General features: G+C 50.7%; 1 protein-coding gene and 1 long non-coding RNA gene across 5 annotated transcripts; one reads left to right on the forward strand and one right to left on the reverse strand.

Moving 5' to 3' along the window:
- The first annotated feature begins 1,131 nt into the window (after positions 1-1,131).
- Positions 1,132-15,742, forward strand: HMGCL (3-hydroxy-3-methylglutaryl-CoA lyase). 4 transcript variants are annotated; one of them, XM_036445448.2, is made up of 9 exons: positions 1,132-1,255; positions 3,149-3,232; positions 4,774-4,881; positions 5,517-5,612; positions 7,329-7,477; positions 10,734-10,797; positions 12,129-12,317; positions 13,553-13,678; positions 15,127-15,742. In XM_036445448.2, exons 1-9 carry the CDS (start codon positions 1,193-1,195, stop codon positions 15,226-15,228), a joined length of 981 nt encoding a protein of 326 aa, XP_036301341.1. In that variant the 5' UTR covers positions 1,132-1,192; the 3' UTR covers positions 15,229-15,742. The 4 variants fall into 4 exon arrangements, with proteins under 4 accessions (XP_036301341.1, XP_045440984.1, XP_045440985.1 ...); XM_045585028.1 differs by having other exon boundaries at positions 1,181-1,333; XM_045585029.1 differs by lacking the exon at positions 1,132-1,255 and adding an exon at positions 1,300-1,371.
- On the reverse strand, positions 15,528-16,956 carry LOC123652750. The gene is made up of 2 exons (XR_006742238.1): positions 16,529-16,956; positions 15,528-16,074 (listed from the first exon to the last, which is right to left on the reverse strand). It is a non-coding gene; the product is annotated as an uncharacterized LOC123652750 (long non-coding RNA).
- Between the last annotated feature and the right edge of the window lie 85 nt (positions 16,957-17,041).

Consider the following 17,041-nt stretch of genomic DNA (forward strand, 5'->3'; position numbering starts at 1 on the left):
TTTACATTACGATTCATAACAGTAGCAAAATTACAGTTATGATATAGCAACAAAAATAATTTTAAAGGTTGGGGGTCACCACAACATGAGGAGCTATACTAAAGGCTCGAGGCATTAGGAAGGTTGAGAACCCCTGCTCTAGAGTCAACTACCAGCATCTAAGATAGTGACAAATAAGTTAATACATGCAAAGAACTCAGTGTGTGGCAAATAGCAAAGCTTCATCTTATTGAGAAAGGTAGTAATTATACCAGTATCATATAATAAAAAAAGGGCCACAACCTGACACCTCAGGGAGGGAGGAGGTGCATGGCAGGCCTTACAAACTGGTGACTGCAAGTAACCATACAGGATGGTCTGAACATAAAAATTTCTAACGTGGGTCATGGTGGTTGGTCGCATCACAGGCCTATAGCTTACTTGACCAAGGTCAGTTTGTACGTTGAGCCTATATATTTATTGTCTCTGTAGGTCTAGTATAATGTAACTTTGAAATGTCAGTGGCATAACTTCTGGCACCAAAGCACAAGACTACAGAGCAGGAGACCACATACCATCTCTGTGTACCCTGCATGTTATTAACTATCCTGCACCCACCAATGTAAAGAAAGTGTCTCCGTTTGGCTTTTAATCCAGTCCTAGGGATTTCCTCCTGCTTTCTTCTGCCTTCTTTTTGTTAGTTTCATCTTGTTTTGTTTCTTGTGCCTTCTTAGTCTACCACCAATAGATTTCATAGAACCCTCCTTACGGTTCCTTCTTTGATTCTAATGGATAAAGTTAAAAAACTGCCATTATTCAGAGCATTTACTTAATCCATTGAGATTTTGCTTCCTGGCATGTCCTCAAAATTTGGCTCAAATAAACAATAAGAGTTTTGTATAGACTGCCCATTCTTTCATCGACATTACTGATATGTCTTGCCACACCTTCCAGACTCTAATAAGCCTATGAAGACAGAAACTTTGGCTAATTTTTGTTCATCTTTACAGACCTAGGGTCTCACTTCAACTGGCAAAGAAACACCCTGGATGGGGTCAGGAAGAGCCGCCGGGAGGAATGAAGGCGAAGGGGCTGAGGGCGGGGCCAGGGGCGGGGGGCGGGGTCAGGGTCAGGGCGGGCGTTAGCGTCACCGCCGGACCACGCCCACCTGGAGGTGGGTGGTCACGTGGGCCTCCGCAGGGTCAGCTGAGACATGATGGCGACCATGAGGGGGTCGATGCGGCAGAGGCTGGTGGGCTTGGCGGCCGTCAGGGCTGTAAGTGCCCCGCCCGGGGGCGGGCGGCCGCGCTGCACCGTGACGCTCGGGGCGGGGACGTGGCTCGTGTCGGCTGTTGTGAGAAGTGAGGCCGGAGAGCCCCGCAGGCCAGTCAGGTGGACCTTGAAGTTTGAAGACTCTCTGTGTACTCCCCATCCCTGGCGGGTCCTGAGGGAAACTGAGGCCCAGAGGTGGGGGCGACTTGCCTGCTGTCCTAATTCCCTATTCAGGGCTCTTCCCCGGACCCTTGTACCTTTCTCCCGGTAATTGCTCTGCGGACTCTCCAGCTCTTGCTCAGTGAAGAGTCACCAGTAGCCCTCCGCTTCCGCTTCCGCTTCCGGCCGGGAGAAGCAAGGTGGTCCCGCCCGGCGCCCAGGGGCTCACCTGTTGGGCAGTGCGGGGCAGTGGGGAATGTCCGGACCGCAGGAAGTTGGGGGTGGGCCTGCACGGGGAGCCGTGCTCTTGGTTATTCCTGTGTCTAAGTGAAATATTCCTTCTGCTCTTAATTCTAGAACAGACCAAAGGTGAGTTAAATAGTGAGAAATGTTGCTTCTGGTCCCAGTATTTGCAAAGGTGGATCCATTCCTTCAGATTTGCCCCACACTTCATGTGTTTATTTGGTTTCGTTATGCAACATCCACAGTCACACAGGGAGAAAGGAATGAAGAGGAGTGTAAGTTAGGGGTTTACATCTGTTCCAGTATTACAATAACTAGAGGCCCGATGCACAAAATTTTATGAAATTCGTGCAAAAGTAAGCCTTTCTCCCTCTGCTGCCTCTGGAAGCCAGACTGTGCTTTCCTTGCTGCCCTGGATTAGTCCGGAAGGTTGTCCGGAAGGCCAAGGCCGGCTGGTCTAATTAGCATACTACGCTTTTATTATTATAGATGAGTTCCAAGCCCTGGAAGGCTGGCTCAGTTGATTAGAGGCATCTAGGTGAGTCCTAGCACATTCAGGAATCAACCAATGCATAATGAGTTGGAGCAAAAAGATATCTGTCTGTCTCTTTCTAAAAGCCAGTTAAAATATTTTTTAAATACATTTTATCGATTTTTTTTTTTCCACATAGAGGAAGGGAGAGGGATAGAAAGTTAGAAACATCGGTCAGCTGCCTCCTGCACACCCTCCTCTGGGTACATGCCCTTGACAGGAATCGAACCGGGGACCCTTCCGTCCACAGGCTAACATTATCCACTGAGCCAAACTGGTTTCAGCTATATTTTTAAATAAATAAGTAATGAGTTCCCCCTGCCAGAAACCAATCATTGTCTCACTAATAGAAAGAGGCTGGTCAACCTTGAAGCTCTGAAAGGTCAGAGCCAACCATACCCTATCTAATTGAGACAATAGTAACTGAGGCAACTTCCCCATCTTGTAATCATGTAAATCCTTACTGATATGATAATCTGCTTATTACTTGCCTCAGAGCTATGGATGTTTCCCAAAGCTGCTAAAGGGTAATGGGTGTATCCCATAGCAGCCTCAATAAAAGGGGTAGCGAGGCCAGAGCCTAGAGAGTCTTCCCACTACAGGTTGACTCCCGCCTGGCCCCCCATTTGTCCCAAATTAACTCTTTTCTAGTCTCTTCATTTTAGTGTGTGGCCTCCTCCAGAAACCGGACCCTGAGTGGGCCCTGAATCACGAGGGTCGTGTTAAGGGTTCCCACATCCCCCCCAAAAAAAATGTACCCAAAAAAAAGTATGGTAAAACACCACTCTAATATTGCACAGCAAGCCCCATAAGTCCCCATGGGAAAAATCAAAGTGCTTTCATTTCTTTCCAACTGCGGGAGTGGTCACATCACCTCTTCCTCGTGTGTGAGTGTGTACACCCCCTGGGGAATTGTGACAGTCTGTTCCTATTTTACTTTTTGCTTATTCTTTTAAACCACAGGCCAGCACCTCATCTCTGAGTACGTTCCCAAAGCGGGTGAAAATTGTGGAAGTTGGTCCCCGAGATGGACTACAGAATGAAAAGGTAAAGTGGGAAATCAACCGCAAAAGTTGTTTTTGAGCATTGAGAGTTTGTGTGGCAGGGTAGGTGCAGAAAGGATGGACTGACAGAGCTATCCATGAAAGACATGATCACTCTACCCAACCTAGAGCTTGGTGGGGAGAACAGGCAGCTCCTGTGACTGCTAAACAGTCTATGATGGTGCAACAGGTATGATAGGCCCAGGTCCATTTCAAGGCCCAGGGGGGTGGGGTGGATGATGAGTGCTGAGGTGGGGATATGGTGTGATTTATCCAGAGGAAGTCATGAAGGCCACATGCAAAGATTTAACCTTGGGGATGTTCCTCACCACCTGAAGAAAATTGGAGTAGTGCTGTCCAGTAGACTTTCCTGTAGATAGAAATGTTCCAGACTTGAGCTCCCCCATGTGGTAGCCACTAGACAAACACATGTGGCTAATGAGCACTTGAAATGTGACTAGCATGAATTTTTATTTTCATGTCATTTAAATTTAAATTTATATAACCATGTATGGCTAGTATGTAGAAAGTTACATATCTAGGAGCTGTTTAGAGTGGTTTTCTTCTTTTTTTTTTTTGGCATGTGTTTTTGAAACAATCATGTATTAACTATTTTTGCATTAAGAAAGCTTTTTTTTTTTTAAGTATGGTCAGCCTAATTTTAATGTTGAGCACGTGTTAGAAACAAAAACTATAAGTCCCATGAGGGCAGAGTCATGTCTGTCTGCTCATTGCAGCACCGCCTAGCACCTAGCACAATCCCTGGAATATGAAGCAAAATTATCTGTGGAATAGATTACATCAAAGCAGTGCAAGAGAAATCGTGGCGGAGGGTAAGGAGGGACTTGAAATCCTTGGGATTTTTTACCTGGTCCTGTAGGTACTAGGGAGCCACGGAAGGCTTTACAGTGGTAGAGTGAGGCAGTGGAAAGTGTTCTAGGATGATTCCTGTGGGGTGAACTGGTGGAGTGAGACCAGGCCATCCTATACCTGGGGTAACGGGACAGTGGTATTAGGTTTGGAAAGAAGGATCTATAGAAGCTGCTTAGCAAATAGACATGGTGGGGAGGGAGAGAAACAGTAGGCTGACCTTGTGAGGATGAGATCCTGTGCCACTTGGGAGATGGAAAAAGAGGATGTAGTATTTTGGGGGCCCCGTCTCCTAAGAACCAGAAGGTTAGTCATCTCTGCCCTTTCCGGCCAGGGTTCATTGCTCTCAGTTTGTTTATGATGGGGCAATAAATTAACAAACTTTTAGTTAAGAAAAAGCCTGTATGGCAGAAAAATATGGTTTCCAGGTAAGTATTAACTCCCTTTCGGATGATAAGCTGTCTCCACTGCAGAATGCTATCTGTAGAATTTGAAGATGCCCTGTACCCTATCTATTGGTGAGGATTCCATTGAATTCATATTAGTATTTACAAGTTGAGATAGGCAAGTGTTTGCTGAAGCAGAAACTTTGAACTAACAGGCACTGCTTGCTGAGGCCCTTTGCCTCCCACCTCCGCTGAGCTGTCTCTTCTGGTGTTTGTCTTCCCATTACAGAATATCGTCCCTACTCCAGTGAAAATCAGGATGATAGACATGCTTTCTGAAGCGGGACTCCCCGTGATAGAAGCCACCAGCTTTGTGTCCCCCAAGTGGGTTCCTCAGGTGAGCCCGCCTCAGTGAGAGTTGTCCAGACGTGAAGGATGGAAAGGTTTGCATTTGCCCTGGAAGAGGACGTGGAAGTCAGGAACATAGGTTTCCTGGTCTCTGGCTTTCAGGGGCCTGTAACCTGGGAGGCAGGAGGCTTGGATTCAGTCTGGACTCTGCCCCCGAAATGCTTGGTGACCTTGCTAAGGCCTACAGGATGACGGTGACCTCGCCTGGCCCTGGACATCTAGAATTCCTTGGCCTGGCCTGTGGATTCTGCCTGCTTCACAGAGACAGTCAGTGGGGAAGAAAGATTCTGTCCTGGCTGAGTGTGATAAGACAGAGGAGCTGAGCCCAGCGCCCAGCTTGGAGTGTGTTCTCAGTAGTGCCTGGCAGCGTTGTTACTGCGGTCACGGCTATGTAAAGCTGACAGTACCGGTCACATGGAGGCATTGGGGCTATTGCCCACACCCCGGGGCCTCCTGGCCCATCAGCAGTCACACAAACAATAAAAACCGTGGGGAGACGCAGCTCTGTGGAAGGACTCCTTCTCAAGGGCCTGAGAACACAAATCTTGTGATAAAACTGTTTTGTGTACCTGAGCTCTCTGCCTGCCCGTGGTGATGACTCTGCTGTGTCTCCTTTGGCTCCAGATGGCTGACCACATCGAAGTCTTGAAGGGCATCCAGAAGTTTCCTGGCATTAACTACCCTGTCCTGACCCCAAATTTCAAAGGCTATCAGGCAGCGGTAAGCTTGTTGGTGGGGGCCCTGAAATGAGATTGATGGCGCTGGTCCTGCCTGTCCCTGGGCCTCAGTCCCTGTCCTGGGCCATCTGTCTGAGGGCTGTCTCCAGTGGGGATGACCACAGTCAGACAGACCGACGCAGTCCTGGCCTGGCTATTCCTAGTCTCTGGTATTGACAGGCCTCAGGTTCCGCCTACAAAATAGGCTTCATGATAGGGTAACATTGTGAAGATAAGTGCTTAATCAATGGGTTTTGTTGCTCTTACCCATTTTCTCTTTTGAGAAAAGTAAGCAAGCACTCTACAGAGCTTCAACAGTAGTTGCTGGAATCTTTTTTTTTTTACTGCTTTTTTATTTATTTTTTTAATTAATTTCTTTATTTATTAAGATATCACATATATGTCCTCCCCCTCTTATTGTCCTTGACCACTGGTTAGGCTCATATATGTTCACATAAGTCCTTTTTGATCTCTCCCTTTTATCCCCATCCTCCCTTTGAGGTCCAACAGTCTGACCCATGGCTCCTTATCTCTGGGTCTGTTCTTGTTCATCAGTCTATGCGGTTCACCATTTCCCCTAGATGAGTGAGATCATGTCCAACTGGAAATATAAGAATAAAAAATGAGACAAGCAATAATCGTTATGCGGAAAGGCATATGCATCAGTCTGTAGTGAGCTTCTTTCTGGGCCATCAGTTCTTTTGAGACCCATAGTTGCTAGAATCTTTCTTATAACTTTAGATGAGAACATCATTGGAGATATGGATTCCAAGTTGACTGACTTCCAGAGTGGTGATGGCAGGGGCAGTGTTGGTCTCTGAGGGAAGATCAAGGTTTCCTTAGTATCACAATAAGGCCTCTAGTGCACAAAATTCATGCACTTGGTTGGGGGAAGGACCCATGGATGCACGATTGGGGTCAAGGAGCAATGTGGGAGGCTGGCCAGCTGGAGAGCGACCACAGGAGGGCTCCAGGGCATGTCTAGCCCTTTTTGCTCATTCAGACCCCAGCAGCAAATTAACCTACTGGTCAGAGCATCTGCCCCCTGGTGGTCAGTGCACATCATAGCAAGCGATTGAGTGGCCTTAGCATATTATTAGCATATTACGCTTTGATAATAGTTGAATGGATGACTGGACATTTAGCATATTAGGCTTTTATTATATAGGATAATTCACTGTATTAATTCTCTAGACTTGCCATAACAAAATACCAAAATCTTGGTGGCTGAAAACCACAAAAATGTATCCTCTCACAGTTCCGTTGGCTAGAAGTCTGAAATCAAGATGTCAGGGTTGGTTTCTTCTGAGGGCTCTGGGATGAATCTGTCCCATGCTCTCTTCTAGTTTCTGGTGACCGCCAGCAATCATTGACATCCTTGGCTTGTAGGTGCATCGCTCCAATCTCTGCCTCCACCTTCACTGGCCTTCCCCTCCTGTCTCTCTGTATTCACATGGCCCCTGTCTTATAAGGACACCAGTCATTAGAGAGGAACCAATATGGCCTCATCTTAATAAATTATTTCTGCAATGACCCTGTTTCCAAATAAGAACACATGTCGAGGTGCTGAGGTTTAGGACTTCAATATACCTTTCTTGGGGAGACAAAATTCTATCCATCAGATTCATATATCATCCAGTTCACAGTAAGACAAGGGTTTTGTCACTCTGGGTTCCTTGAAGAGGAAAATGCTCACAGGTATTCCCCTGGCTGTTGGCAGGTGGCTGCTGGAGCCAAGGAAGTGAGCATCTTCGGAGCTGCCTCCGAGCTTTTCACCAAGAAGAACATCAACTGCTCCATAGATGAAAGTTTGCAGCGGTTTGACCAGATCTTGAAGGCAGCGCAGGCAGCCGGCATCCCTGTGCGGGGGTGAGTCAGACCCATCGGTGCGGCCTGTCCTTCCTCAGGGCCATGCTGGCCAGTACCAGCCTCTGACCCCAGTCACCTCCCCCACACCAACTCCTCCTGTGGGCAGACAGCCCACGCTCCACACCCTGACATCCCTCCCCAAGCAGAAATCCTAGCGAGCCCTTTCTCCAAACCTGGTCTTTGGGTCAGTTCACCAGAGGAAGCCTAGTAGTTCAGGACACTAGACACATCTTGTGGAGGTCAGTTTTCTCCTGGCTACACCGCCAACTCTTCCCACGTTTCTGAAGAATCCCCTATGCCTCCTAAGTCTCCAGGACACATCTTCAACAGCAGCAGTGCCAGGAATCGTCACACATAACTTCACAACAGGCCAGCAGGGAGGGGACTGGCCCCACTTACAGGTGATGAGACAGGCTCAGAAGGATGGAGAGCCTGCTGGGAGGTCACACAGCTGTCCACATCGCAGCCAGAGTGCTTTCAGAGTGTACATCTGGCCCTGACCGGGTGGCTCAGGTGGCTGGAGCATGGCCTATGCACTGGGTTCGATTGCCAGTTGGGTGAATATGGGAGGCAACTGATCAGTGTGTCTCACATCTCCCTCCCCCCGGCCTTTTCCCCATCTTTCCCCCTCTAAAAAATCAATAAAAATACAGCCTCGATTTTTTTTAAAAATGCACATCTGACCACATCACTTCCTGGTTAGACACCTTACAGCGATTCCCAACTCCAGACTTTCCTTTTTTTAAAAAAAAAATATATTTTATTGATTTTACACAGAGAGGAATTGAGAGGGATAGAGAGTTAGAAACGTCGATGAGAGAGAAACATCGACCAGCTGCCTCTTGCACCCCTCCACTGGGGATGTGCTCGCAACCAAGGTACATGCCCTTGACCGGAATCGGTCCGCAGGCCAGCGCTCTATCCACTGAGCCAAACCGGTTTTGGCACAACTCCAGACCTTTCCACTCGGCTCACAAGACCCTGTGTGAGTGAGTCAGCCGCTGCTCTCCATGCAACCTCCTTGTTCATAGCCTCATCTAGCCTGTTCCTTGCCTCTGAGCCTTTACACACACTTTCCATAGACCCAGCACCCCTTTCCTCCTGTATTCTAATTGTCAGGACTAACTTCTGTCCACCCTTCGGGTCCTCTCATGGATGCCAGTTTCTCCAAGGAGTTGGTGCTCCTCGGGGCTCCCATAGTTCCTTAGACATCCTCTAACATAGCACCTGGCCACTTGCTAAATCACTTCCTGCCTCCCACCCCACTAGACTGAACACACATTTCTGTCCATCCAGGTGTGCCCCCTCTCCCAGCTCAAGGCCCAGCACACAGTAGGTGCTCAGGAACCAATGGGCAGATGGATGGATGGGGAAGCAGGGGCTTGTCAGGTCTGCCTGTACCCAAGCCTGTCCTCTTTTCTCAGTATCTCTCTTAACTTGCCCCTGCTCAGCAACAATTGGAAAGTAAGGGGGAGAATTTAAATGGAAAAATATACTGAGCCCTGGCCCACTGGCTCAGTTGGTTGAAGTGTTGTCCCATACACCGAAAGATTGTGGGTTCGATTCCGGTCAGGCCATATACCCAGGTTGTGAGTTCAATCCCAGACCAGTTGTGTAGGGGAGGCAACTGATCAATGTTTCTCTTTCACATCAATGTTTTTTCTCTCTCTTCCCCAAAATCAGTAAAAAAAAAAAAATGTATCCTCTGGTGAGAATTTTAAAAAACAGAAAAGAAAAATATACTGAGATCTTTGAGGCTGAAGTTATTTAACTAGGAAATACTTGTTATGCCTCTGAATATGCAGCATAGTTTTCTAGACTCTAAAAGGTTTTAGCGGAGCCGAAACCGGTTTGGCTCAATGGATAGAGCGTCGGCTTGGAGACTGAAAGGTCCCGGGTTCGATTCCGGTCAAGGGCATGTACTTTGGTTGTGGGCATATCCCCAGTAGGGGGTGTGCAAGAGGCAGCTGATCGATACTCTCTCTCTCTATCAATAAAATATATATATATAAAAGGTTTTAGTGGAGCCCCAGGCCCAGTGGTGTGGGAGGGAACAGGAGCCGCCTCCATCCAAGACCACCTCCATCCAAGACCTAAACTTCATAGGACCCAGTTCTCCATTACTACTTCTTTGCCTCTTGCTCTTAGTTCATAGGATCCAGCTCTCCATTACTACTTCTTTGCCTCTTGCTCTCCATGCCTCAGCTGTTCCTTCCTTTGTTCTGCATCTTTTTTTTTTTTAAAGAGGAAAATCTTTTTTTTTTAATATATTTTATTGATTTTTTTACAGAGAGGAAGAGAGAGGGATAGAGAGTTAGAAACATGGATGAGAGAGAATCATCGATCAGCTGTCTCTTGCACGCCCCTACTGGGGATGTGCCCGCAACCAAGATACATGCCCTTGACCGGAATCGAACCTGGGACCTTTCAGTCCTCAGGCCGACGCTCCATCCATTGAGCCAAACAGGTTTCGGCTATTCTGTGTCTTAAACACACCTGCTCTGCTGGGAATGTGGCCGTCCCCGTCTCCCAGCTCAGCGTCCTGTCTTCACAGAGGTCTTCTCGAGTCACCCAGCCACTGTTGATATATTTGTTCCTGGCGCATTCCCTGTCCTTTCCTTCGTTAGCGCTCACTTTCTGAGATTATCTCGTTGACTCATTTGATTGTCCTTTAATCAGCTCTCTCCTGGATTTGAAATAAGCACTGTGAGGGTGGGGTCCTTGTCCGTCTTGCTCACTGAGCTACCCTATGCTGGGTAAATAGTGGGCACCTCGGTAAATATCAGTTGAATAAATGAGTGAATGAATTGTCTGGCAGCTCACAGGAGCAGCCAGCCCAGCTCTTACCCCTGCCTTTGGTTTCACGGGTCCCCGGTCCCCTCCTGTGCAGATGGGCCTCAGCTACTCTGGCCCATGCTCTGCTTTACCCACCTCCCACGGCCCTGCTCATAGTGCCCTCCCCAGCTCCTCCTCCCAGCTGGTCTCAGGCTGCCTCTCCAGAACCTATGCCACCCCCGCTTCCTGAACTACAGGCCTGTTAGTCCCTCCCTTCCCTGCGGTGGCTCTCCACTGCCCCCTCCCGGCACTAAGCAGCACGACCTTCGTTCTGGCTCCCATCGTCGGCTTAGCCTTTCCAGGCACTGGGCCCCCTGCCCAGGTTCGGCTTTTGATTTCGGGCTAACCGGGAATGTGTGTCAGACAGCCCTGCTGACCAAAGAACCAGGGGCATTGACACCGTCCCCCTGTCTTCCCACAGGTACGTCTCCTGTGTGCTTGGATGTCCCTATGAAGGGAAGATCTCCCCAGCCAAAGTAGCTGAGGTGTGTGTGAGGGTCAGGGTTGGGTGGGGGGGATTGGCCTCCTTGCCTGCCCCTGAGTGCGTAGGTTCCTCTCGCCACTCTTTCCTGACGAGTCACTGACTTCCTTGTTAGCACCCTGCCCTCCCCTCGGAGTAAATTCCTCCAGTTGAGTTTCCAGTCTGGTTAGCGGACAGGCGATTATTGAGGTGATACCATAGTCCTTTTTGGAGAGGTTCCTGCCCTGGCGCTCCCCCCGCCCCCCATCCCGGCCAGGGTCCTTCCGGTGTCTTGTCTGAGTCAGAGAGGCCACTTCACATCCTCTGAGCAGCAACCAAGTCAGCCCTGAGGACACAGTGTGGAAACTGAGTTTGAGTGTGAGTGACGCAAGAGCTCATGGTACTATTTAGTCCTCAGATCCACCCTGCAAACGCGCTATAACTGTTGAGATCGGCTAACTTGCCATGCAGGCTGCCCGTGATGCCACCAGGTCTCCACCCCCATCTCGTTTACCTCCTGCTTGCTCTTCCCCAAAATCATGTGGCACCCAAAAATGCGGACTGGTAGCAGTGGCACCTGGGATTGAGAGTGCCTGCTGTGCTCATGGCTCAGCCTCCTGTTGTCACCAAGCCCTTCGAAGCAGAAATTGCAGCTCGGGGAAGTTAAGCCCTGGCCAAGATCCCACAGCTCATGAGCAGCAGAACGGGGACTTTAAGCCAGTGTCTCTCACTCAGAGCCGCTCCTTCTGCTGTCCCTCTGCCCTACGGGCTGCGGCTGCTGTCACTCCTCACCACTTCCTTTACGCCGAGGACCATTGCCGAGTGCGGGCCCCGCCACATCCTTCCTCCACCTTCTCACAGCGCGGTGCAGGGAAGCAGCAACTCGGGCCGGCCTTACACTGCTCTGGTGTGCAGTGATTTGGGGCTTTGTAAACGGGCTCCTGAACATTTACGTAGTCATGTACTTCTGTTAAACACAAAGCTGGCACCGCTGACTCGTGATTTCACCGATCTTCCCACCAAGGACAGGACTACAAGGCGGGGGTCAGTTTACTTATTCCAGGGGTGGGTCTGCCACCGTGTATGGAGGGGGTAAGGGAAGGACTGGGGTCTGAGACCCGGGTGGGGGAAAGCACAGGGGTCGGAGCCCAGAGCCTGCCCCTGACATCCCGGTGTCCTGATGAGAAGAATGAGGAATATCCTTCCCCTCAAAGTGGTAAGGAGCCTGTGACCCGTTTGGTTGGTTTAGTGCTCAGACAGGAGATGCTCTGGACAGGCCAAGGACCCCTGTTTCGGAGCCTGGGACCCTGGGCTTGGGGAATCTGATGTCCTCCATCTGACTGTTTGTCTTCCCAGGTCAGCAAGAAGATGTACTCAATGGGCTGCTATGAGATCTCCCTGGGGGACACCATTGGCGTGGGCACCCCTGGCATCATGAAGGACATGCTGTCCGCCGTCATGCAGGAGGTGCCCGTGGCCGCCCTGGCTGTCCATTGTCATGACACCTATGGCCAGGCCCTGGCCAACACCCTGATGGCCCTGCAGGTAATCCAGGCATGTCCCAGGAGAAAGGCATGTGTCCCTTCTCAAAGGACGTGGCGGCAGGACAGCTGTGTTCACCTGTGCTTTCAGCAAGCCTACCTGCCTGACAGGCCCTGGGCTCACCATGATGGACACAGACATGTGACCCTGAGCCAGAAGTTCTTAGTCTGTGTGTGAGGGGGACAGAGGGAGAGTTGGGGGATAATCCTACTGCGTTATGACGAATGCTCGAAGGAAGCACAGGCTGAGGAGGGTCCCTGCCCCAGCTGGGAGGATTTGCCGGAAGAGGCCTAAGTGAGGCTTGAAGGACCAGCAGCTGAACAGGGGAGCAGAGGTGGCTTGGCAGCACTGCCTTCTAAGACTGAGGGAAGGTCCGGGGAGGACTGCTGTGCCCGGTCCTGGATGGCATGTGGGTTTGAGTGTGCCAGCCTCTGTGGGAGCAGCAGGCGAGGAGCCAGGCAGTGGAGAGGTAGGCCCAGGTCAGAGGGAGAGCCTTAAGGCTGCTTTCCCGAGATCAGACCGAAACTTCAGATTGGGTTTCCCGTGAGGCTTCTTCTTGTGAGCTGGTCCTCTGTGAGGAGCCCATGGCCTGGCCGCCCATTAGAAGGAACGTTCTCGGTGTCTGACCACCAATAGCGTTCATCTCACTCCACCCTGTTGTCCTTGGGAGAGGCTCATGTCAGGTGATTCTACTACTTCCTGGGTCTGTTTTCTCAGGGTTGTGGTAGTTAAGGTCTGTTAGAAGCCTAAGGAGGAGAAGGGAACAGCCGTCTAAGAGAGCAGGACATGACTGACCTGGCGAATGGCTGGGCCCTGGGGTTGGAGAGCAGCCTTGGGAGAGAGGGCGCATCAGTGAATCACAGTGAACCACAGGGATCCGAAATCCCCTCAGCGGGAGGCGGTGACTGAGGGTCATGATCAGGAAGGGCCTCTCTGAGGAAGTGACTTGCCGGCTGAGACCGTAAGGGTAAGACAGAACCTTGAAACCATTGAAGGAACTGAGTGGGGGTGTTCCTGGCAGAGGAAACAGTGTACACCAAAAAGACTCACCGGCCCGGAGCTAGAGAGAGAAACACGCCCTTCCAGTGGGATTTCCTCCTCACCAGAATCATAAGCCGAAGGGACGAAGAGCCCGCGATGGAAGTGCAGGCAGCAGCGGTGGGAGGTTTATAGGGACCAGCTTTGTCGGCTTTGGCCCCCACGGTGACAGCCCTGTGCCACCACCCTCTTGTTCCCAGATGGGAGTGAGTGTCGTGGACTCCTCTGTGGCCGGACTGGGAGGCTGTCCCTATGCACAGGGGGCGTCGGGGAACTTGGCCACCGAGGACCTGGTCTACATGCTGGAGGGCTTGGGCATTCACACGGTAAGCTCGTCTCCCCTGTGGCCACAGCCCTGACCAGCCAGAGGACAGAGCTGATGGGCGTGTTTAGTTACGGTTTTTGAGGGGTCAGTGGAGGGAAGGAGAGCAGGTAAGAAGGGAAGGGAGCCAGGGGACTATTCTATACTTTTGAGATAGCAGAGTGTGGGTGATCCAGGCCCGGAGAAGGCCAGGCTCTCAGTGTCAGTTTGACAGTTCAGTTTAAGAGGCACCGGGTATAAGGAAAGAGCCCCCCAAAGAGGTCAGGTGTGTGACCTGAACTGAGTCACTGTCTCTAGACCTTTGTTTTGTTCTCTGTAGAATTAGCCAGCTCTCCCCCCACCTCCTGCCTGCCCCCAGGGCTCTGTCAGGGTCAGTAAGGGTAGCCAGTGTGGGTTGGAAGCTCAGCAGCCGTGCTTTGAATCAGACGGACCCGGGTTTAAAACCTTGTCCTGCCACTCACAGGCTGTGTGACCATTACTTCACCTCTCCGGGCCTAAGAAATGGGCATGATAATAGCACCTATCCTGAAGGGCCGTTATGAAGATTAACTAAGAAAACCTAGAATGCTTAGCCCAGAACTGAGCACACAGTACACATGAGTAAATAGGAGCTATTGCCATGAACAGGTTTTCTGGAGTGGCCCCTTCAGGAGGTGTTTTTACTCTGCCTCACAGTTCATTGCTTCAATATGTACTTTTTGACCACAGTGGGCCAGGTCCTGTGGTAGGCCCTGCAGACGGAATACTGACGACAGAGATTCCTTTTCTGGTGGTGGCATGACAGGTTGAGGCATCCTCAACAGGGAGAGTCATAGGGGGGCCCGATGCCAGAAGGACATGACCTCAGGCAGCTAGCTGGTGTCCATCATCAGAGGAACAAGAACCTGTCTGTCTGCACCTTCACTTTTTCATTAAAAACATTTTTATTTTAGGGAGGAAGATCGAGAGAGAAAGAGAGAGACACCAATGTGAGAAACATTGATTGGTTGGCCTCCCACACGTACCCCAACCAGGGATGGAACCTGCAACCTGGGTATGCACCCTGACCGGGAATGAAACCCACCACCTTTTGATGAAAGGATGCTCCATCCAACCAAGCTACACTGGCCAGGGCCACCTTTACTTATTTATTTATTTATTTTAAAATATATTTTATTGATTTTTTACAGAGAGGAAGGGAGAGAGAGCTAGAAACGTCGATGAGAGAGAAATATAGACCAGCTGCCTCTTGCACACCCCCTACTGGGGATGTGCCCGCAACCAATGTACATGCCCTTGACCGGAATCGAACCTGGGACCTTTCAGTCCACAGACCAATGCTCTACCACTGAGCCAAACCGGTTTTGGCCACCTTTACTTTTTTAGTGTCACAGTGATCTGTCCAATCTGATGTTTCCCTGGGTGTTGAGGGCATGTCATGACTTACTGCATCTTCCAACTTGTTTCTCAAAGGGTGTGAACTTCCAGAAGCTCCTGGAAGCTGGAAACTTTATCTGTCAAGCCCTGAACAGAAAAACCAGCTCCAAAGTGGCTCAGGCCACTTGTAAGCTGTGAGCCCCTTGCCCACCTGAAGCTCTAGGGACTGTGGGAAGAGGGGCACGTCTAATGACTCACTGATGGACACACGGAAATGGGGATGACGTGATCGGGAACAGGCACCTCAGGGGGCCAGAGGCTTCCCTTCACGATGGACCCAGGAGTTGAGGACACTTGGGAACCCAATTCCCTGGCTTGTGTTGATCCTCATGTCTTACCTCTGGGTGACATCTGCCAAGTGGCTACACAGCAGAACCCTGCCGTGGCCTTGGTGCCATTGCTCTGACTTTGTAGGGCAAAAGGCATGGACTTTTTCCCTGAGCCGGCAGAGGGCATTTGCTGGAGGGCTGAGGGCTGAGCTTCTGCATTGGCCACCTGCCAACTTAGCACCTGACAAAATCACTCTGAATATGATTTTTGAAAACAGCTATGTAATTAAAGGTTTAATGACATGGAACCATTCCAGTACTCTGCAGATGTGTGTATATATGAGAGCAGAGGAACAAAACATCTTTATTCGAACTCGGAGAGGAAAATGCAGGCTAATCTTTGGATTTTTCTCCGTTTCTCCACCTGAGCCTCAGAAGCAGTGACTGGAAATCAGTGGTTTGGGCTTGCTCTTGGCTCAGACCAGGGCTATGGCACAAGCTCCCCCAGGCAGCGGTGGCCAGATGCTCCTCGGTGTCTGGGCTGGAGCAGGTCTGGGTACCTTAGTTCCTTGTACTCAGGCTCTGCGGCCAGCCGTCCTTGGTAAGTAAGCCCAGAGCGTTCCAGGTTTTGGGACACACTTGTGCATTTATTTCTTTGCTCGGATTTCATCACTCAGCATGTCATGCCTTTATACACCTCATTCCCGAGCCCTACCTTTTTTTTTTTTTTTTTTTTTTTTTAACATTTATGAGCCTTTATTAAACTGGCCAGTGACTACAGTTGATGCATTCTACTGTGGTAAAGGCCGCACTGCAGTGCAGACCTTAGGTGTTACAGCAAATTTATACTCAGAATCCACAAGAGGGAGTTAGGACATTTACAATGACAACCCAAAGGTTACAAAGGTTATTTCAGCAACTCGGCACAGGTGCAACGCCTGGGCATGCTTGGCCAGAGCTTGAACCCCCACCTCCCTCTAAACTCCAACCCACTGTTCAGTGACCTACTCTACCTCCCTCTGTCCCAAGGCATCCTGCCTCCAGGCAGCAGAGCTGTGCAATGTTTACAGCCCAGAACAAGCAGCAGGTGTATGGTGGGGGGCAAAGCAGATTTCCGTGGCTGACCTGCTGCTCCCCCAGGCAGGATAGGAATAAACGCCGAGCCCTACCTTTATCTTAAACAGAAACAACCACTTTTAACCGGCTGTGGGAGGCAGGTGCAGACCAGCCGTCCCCAGCAGCTGGGGGACTAGTTTGTATGAAGGCTGAACTAGCGGCAGAGGTCCCTCCAGGTGAGTGGGTTTTCCAACTAGATTCCCAGCACCTGAGCCTCTGGGCTACGGCACCATCTCCTTCTCCCTTCGTTCCACGCAGCTGTCTTCACACAACTAAAAAACGGCTTGGCAGATACAAAAGGGTCGGAGCACCTGCCGGGAGCCAGGAGGTAGCTGGTCGGCCCCGCTCCGGCCTGTGGCTCCCGCCGCGGTCCATCCGCCAGGCGCCCCCGACAAGCCTCTCCCGGCGCGCAGCCCTCGCCGCTTCCAGGCGGGGGTGGAGACGAGCGCTCGGGTCCGAGTCCGGCCGCCCCGCCCCTCCCCCCCCTCCCCCTCTTCACCCCTCCACCAGCCGCTCCCGCGCGGGCCGGGCCGCCCACTGCCGGCCTCCGCGGGAGCGCGCGCAGG

Source organism: Pipistrellus kuhlii, unplaced genomic scaffold, assembly GCF_014108245.1.
Source record: "Pipistrellus kuhlii isolate mPipKuh1 unplaced genomic scaffold, mPipKuh1.p scaffold_m20_p_2, whole genome shotgun sequence".
Lineage (NCBI taxonomy): Eukaryota > Metazoa > Chordata > Mammalia > Chiroptera > Vespertilionidae > Pipistrellus > Pipistrellus kuhlii.

Bases quoted from the DNA above. Each gene is read 5' to 3' on its own strand.
- HMGCL (XM_045585028.1), top strand. From the start codon at position 1,193: ATGATGGCGACCATGAGGGGGTCGATGCGGCAGAGGCTGGTGGGCTTG. The intron at 4,882-5,516 runs GTGAGCCCGCCT...CTTTGGCTCCAG, and splicing joins CCCCCAAGTGGGTTCCTCAG to ATGGCTGACCACATCGAAGT. The intron at 12,318-13,552 runs GTAATCCAGGCA...TCTTGTTCCCAG, and splicing joins ACACCCTGATGGCCCTGCAG to ATGGGAGTGAGTGTCGTGGA.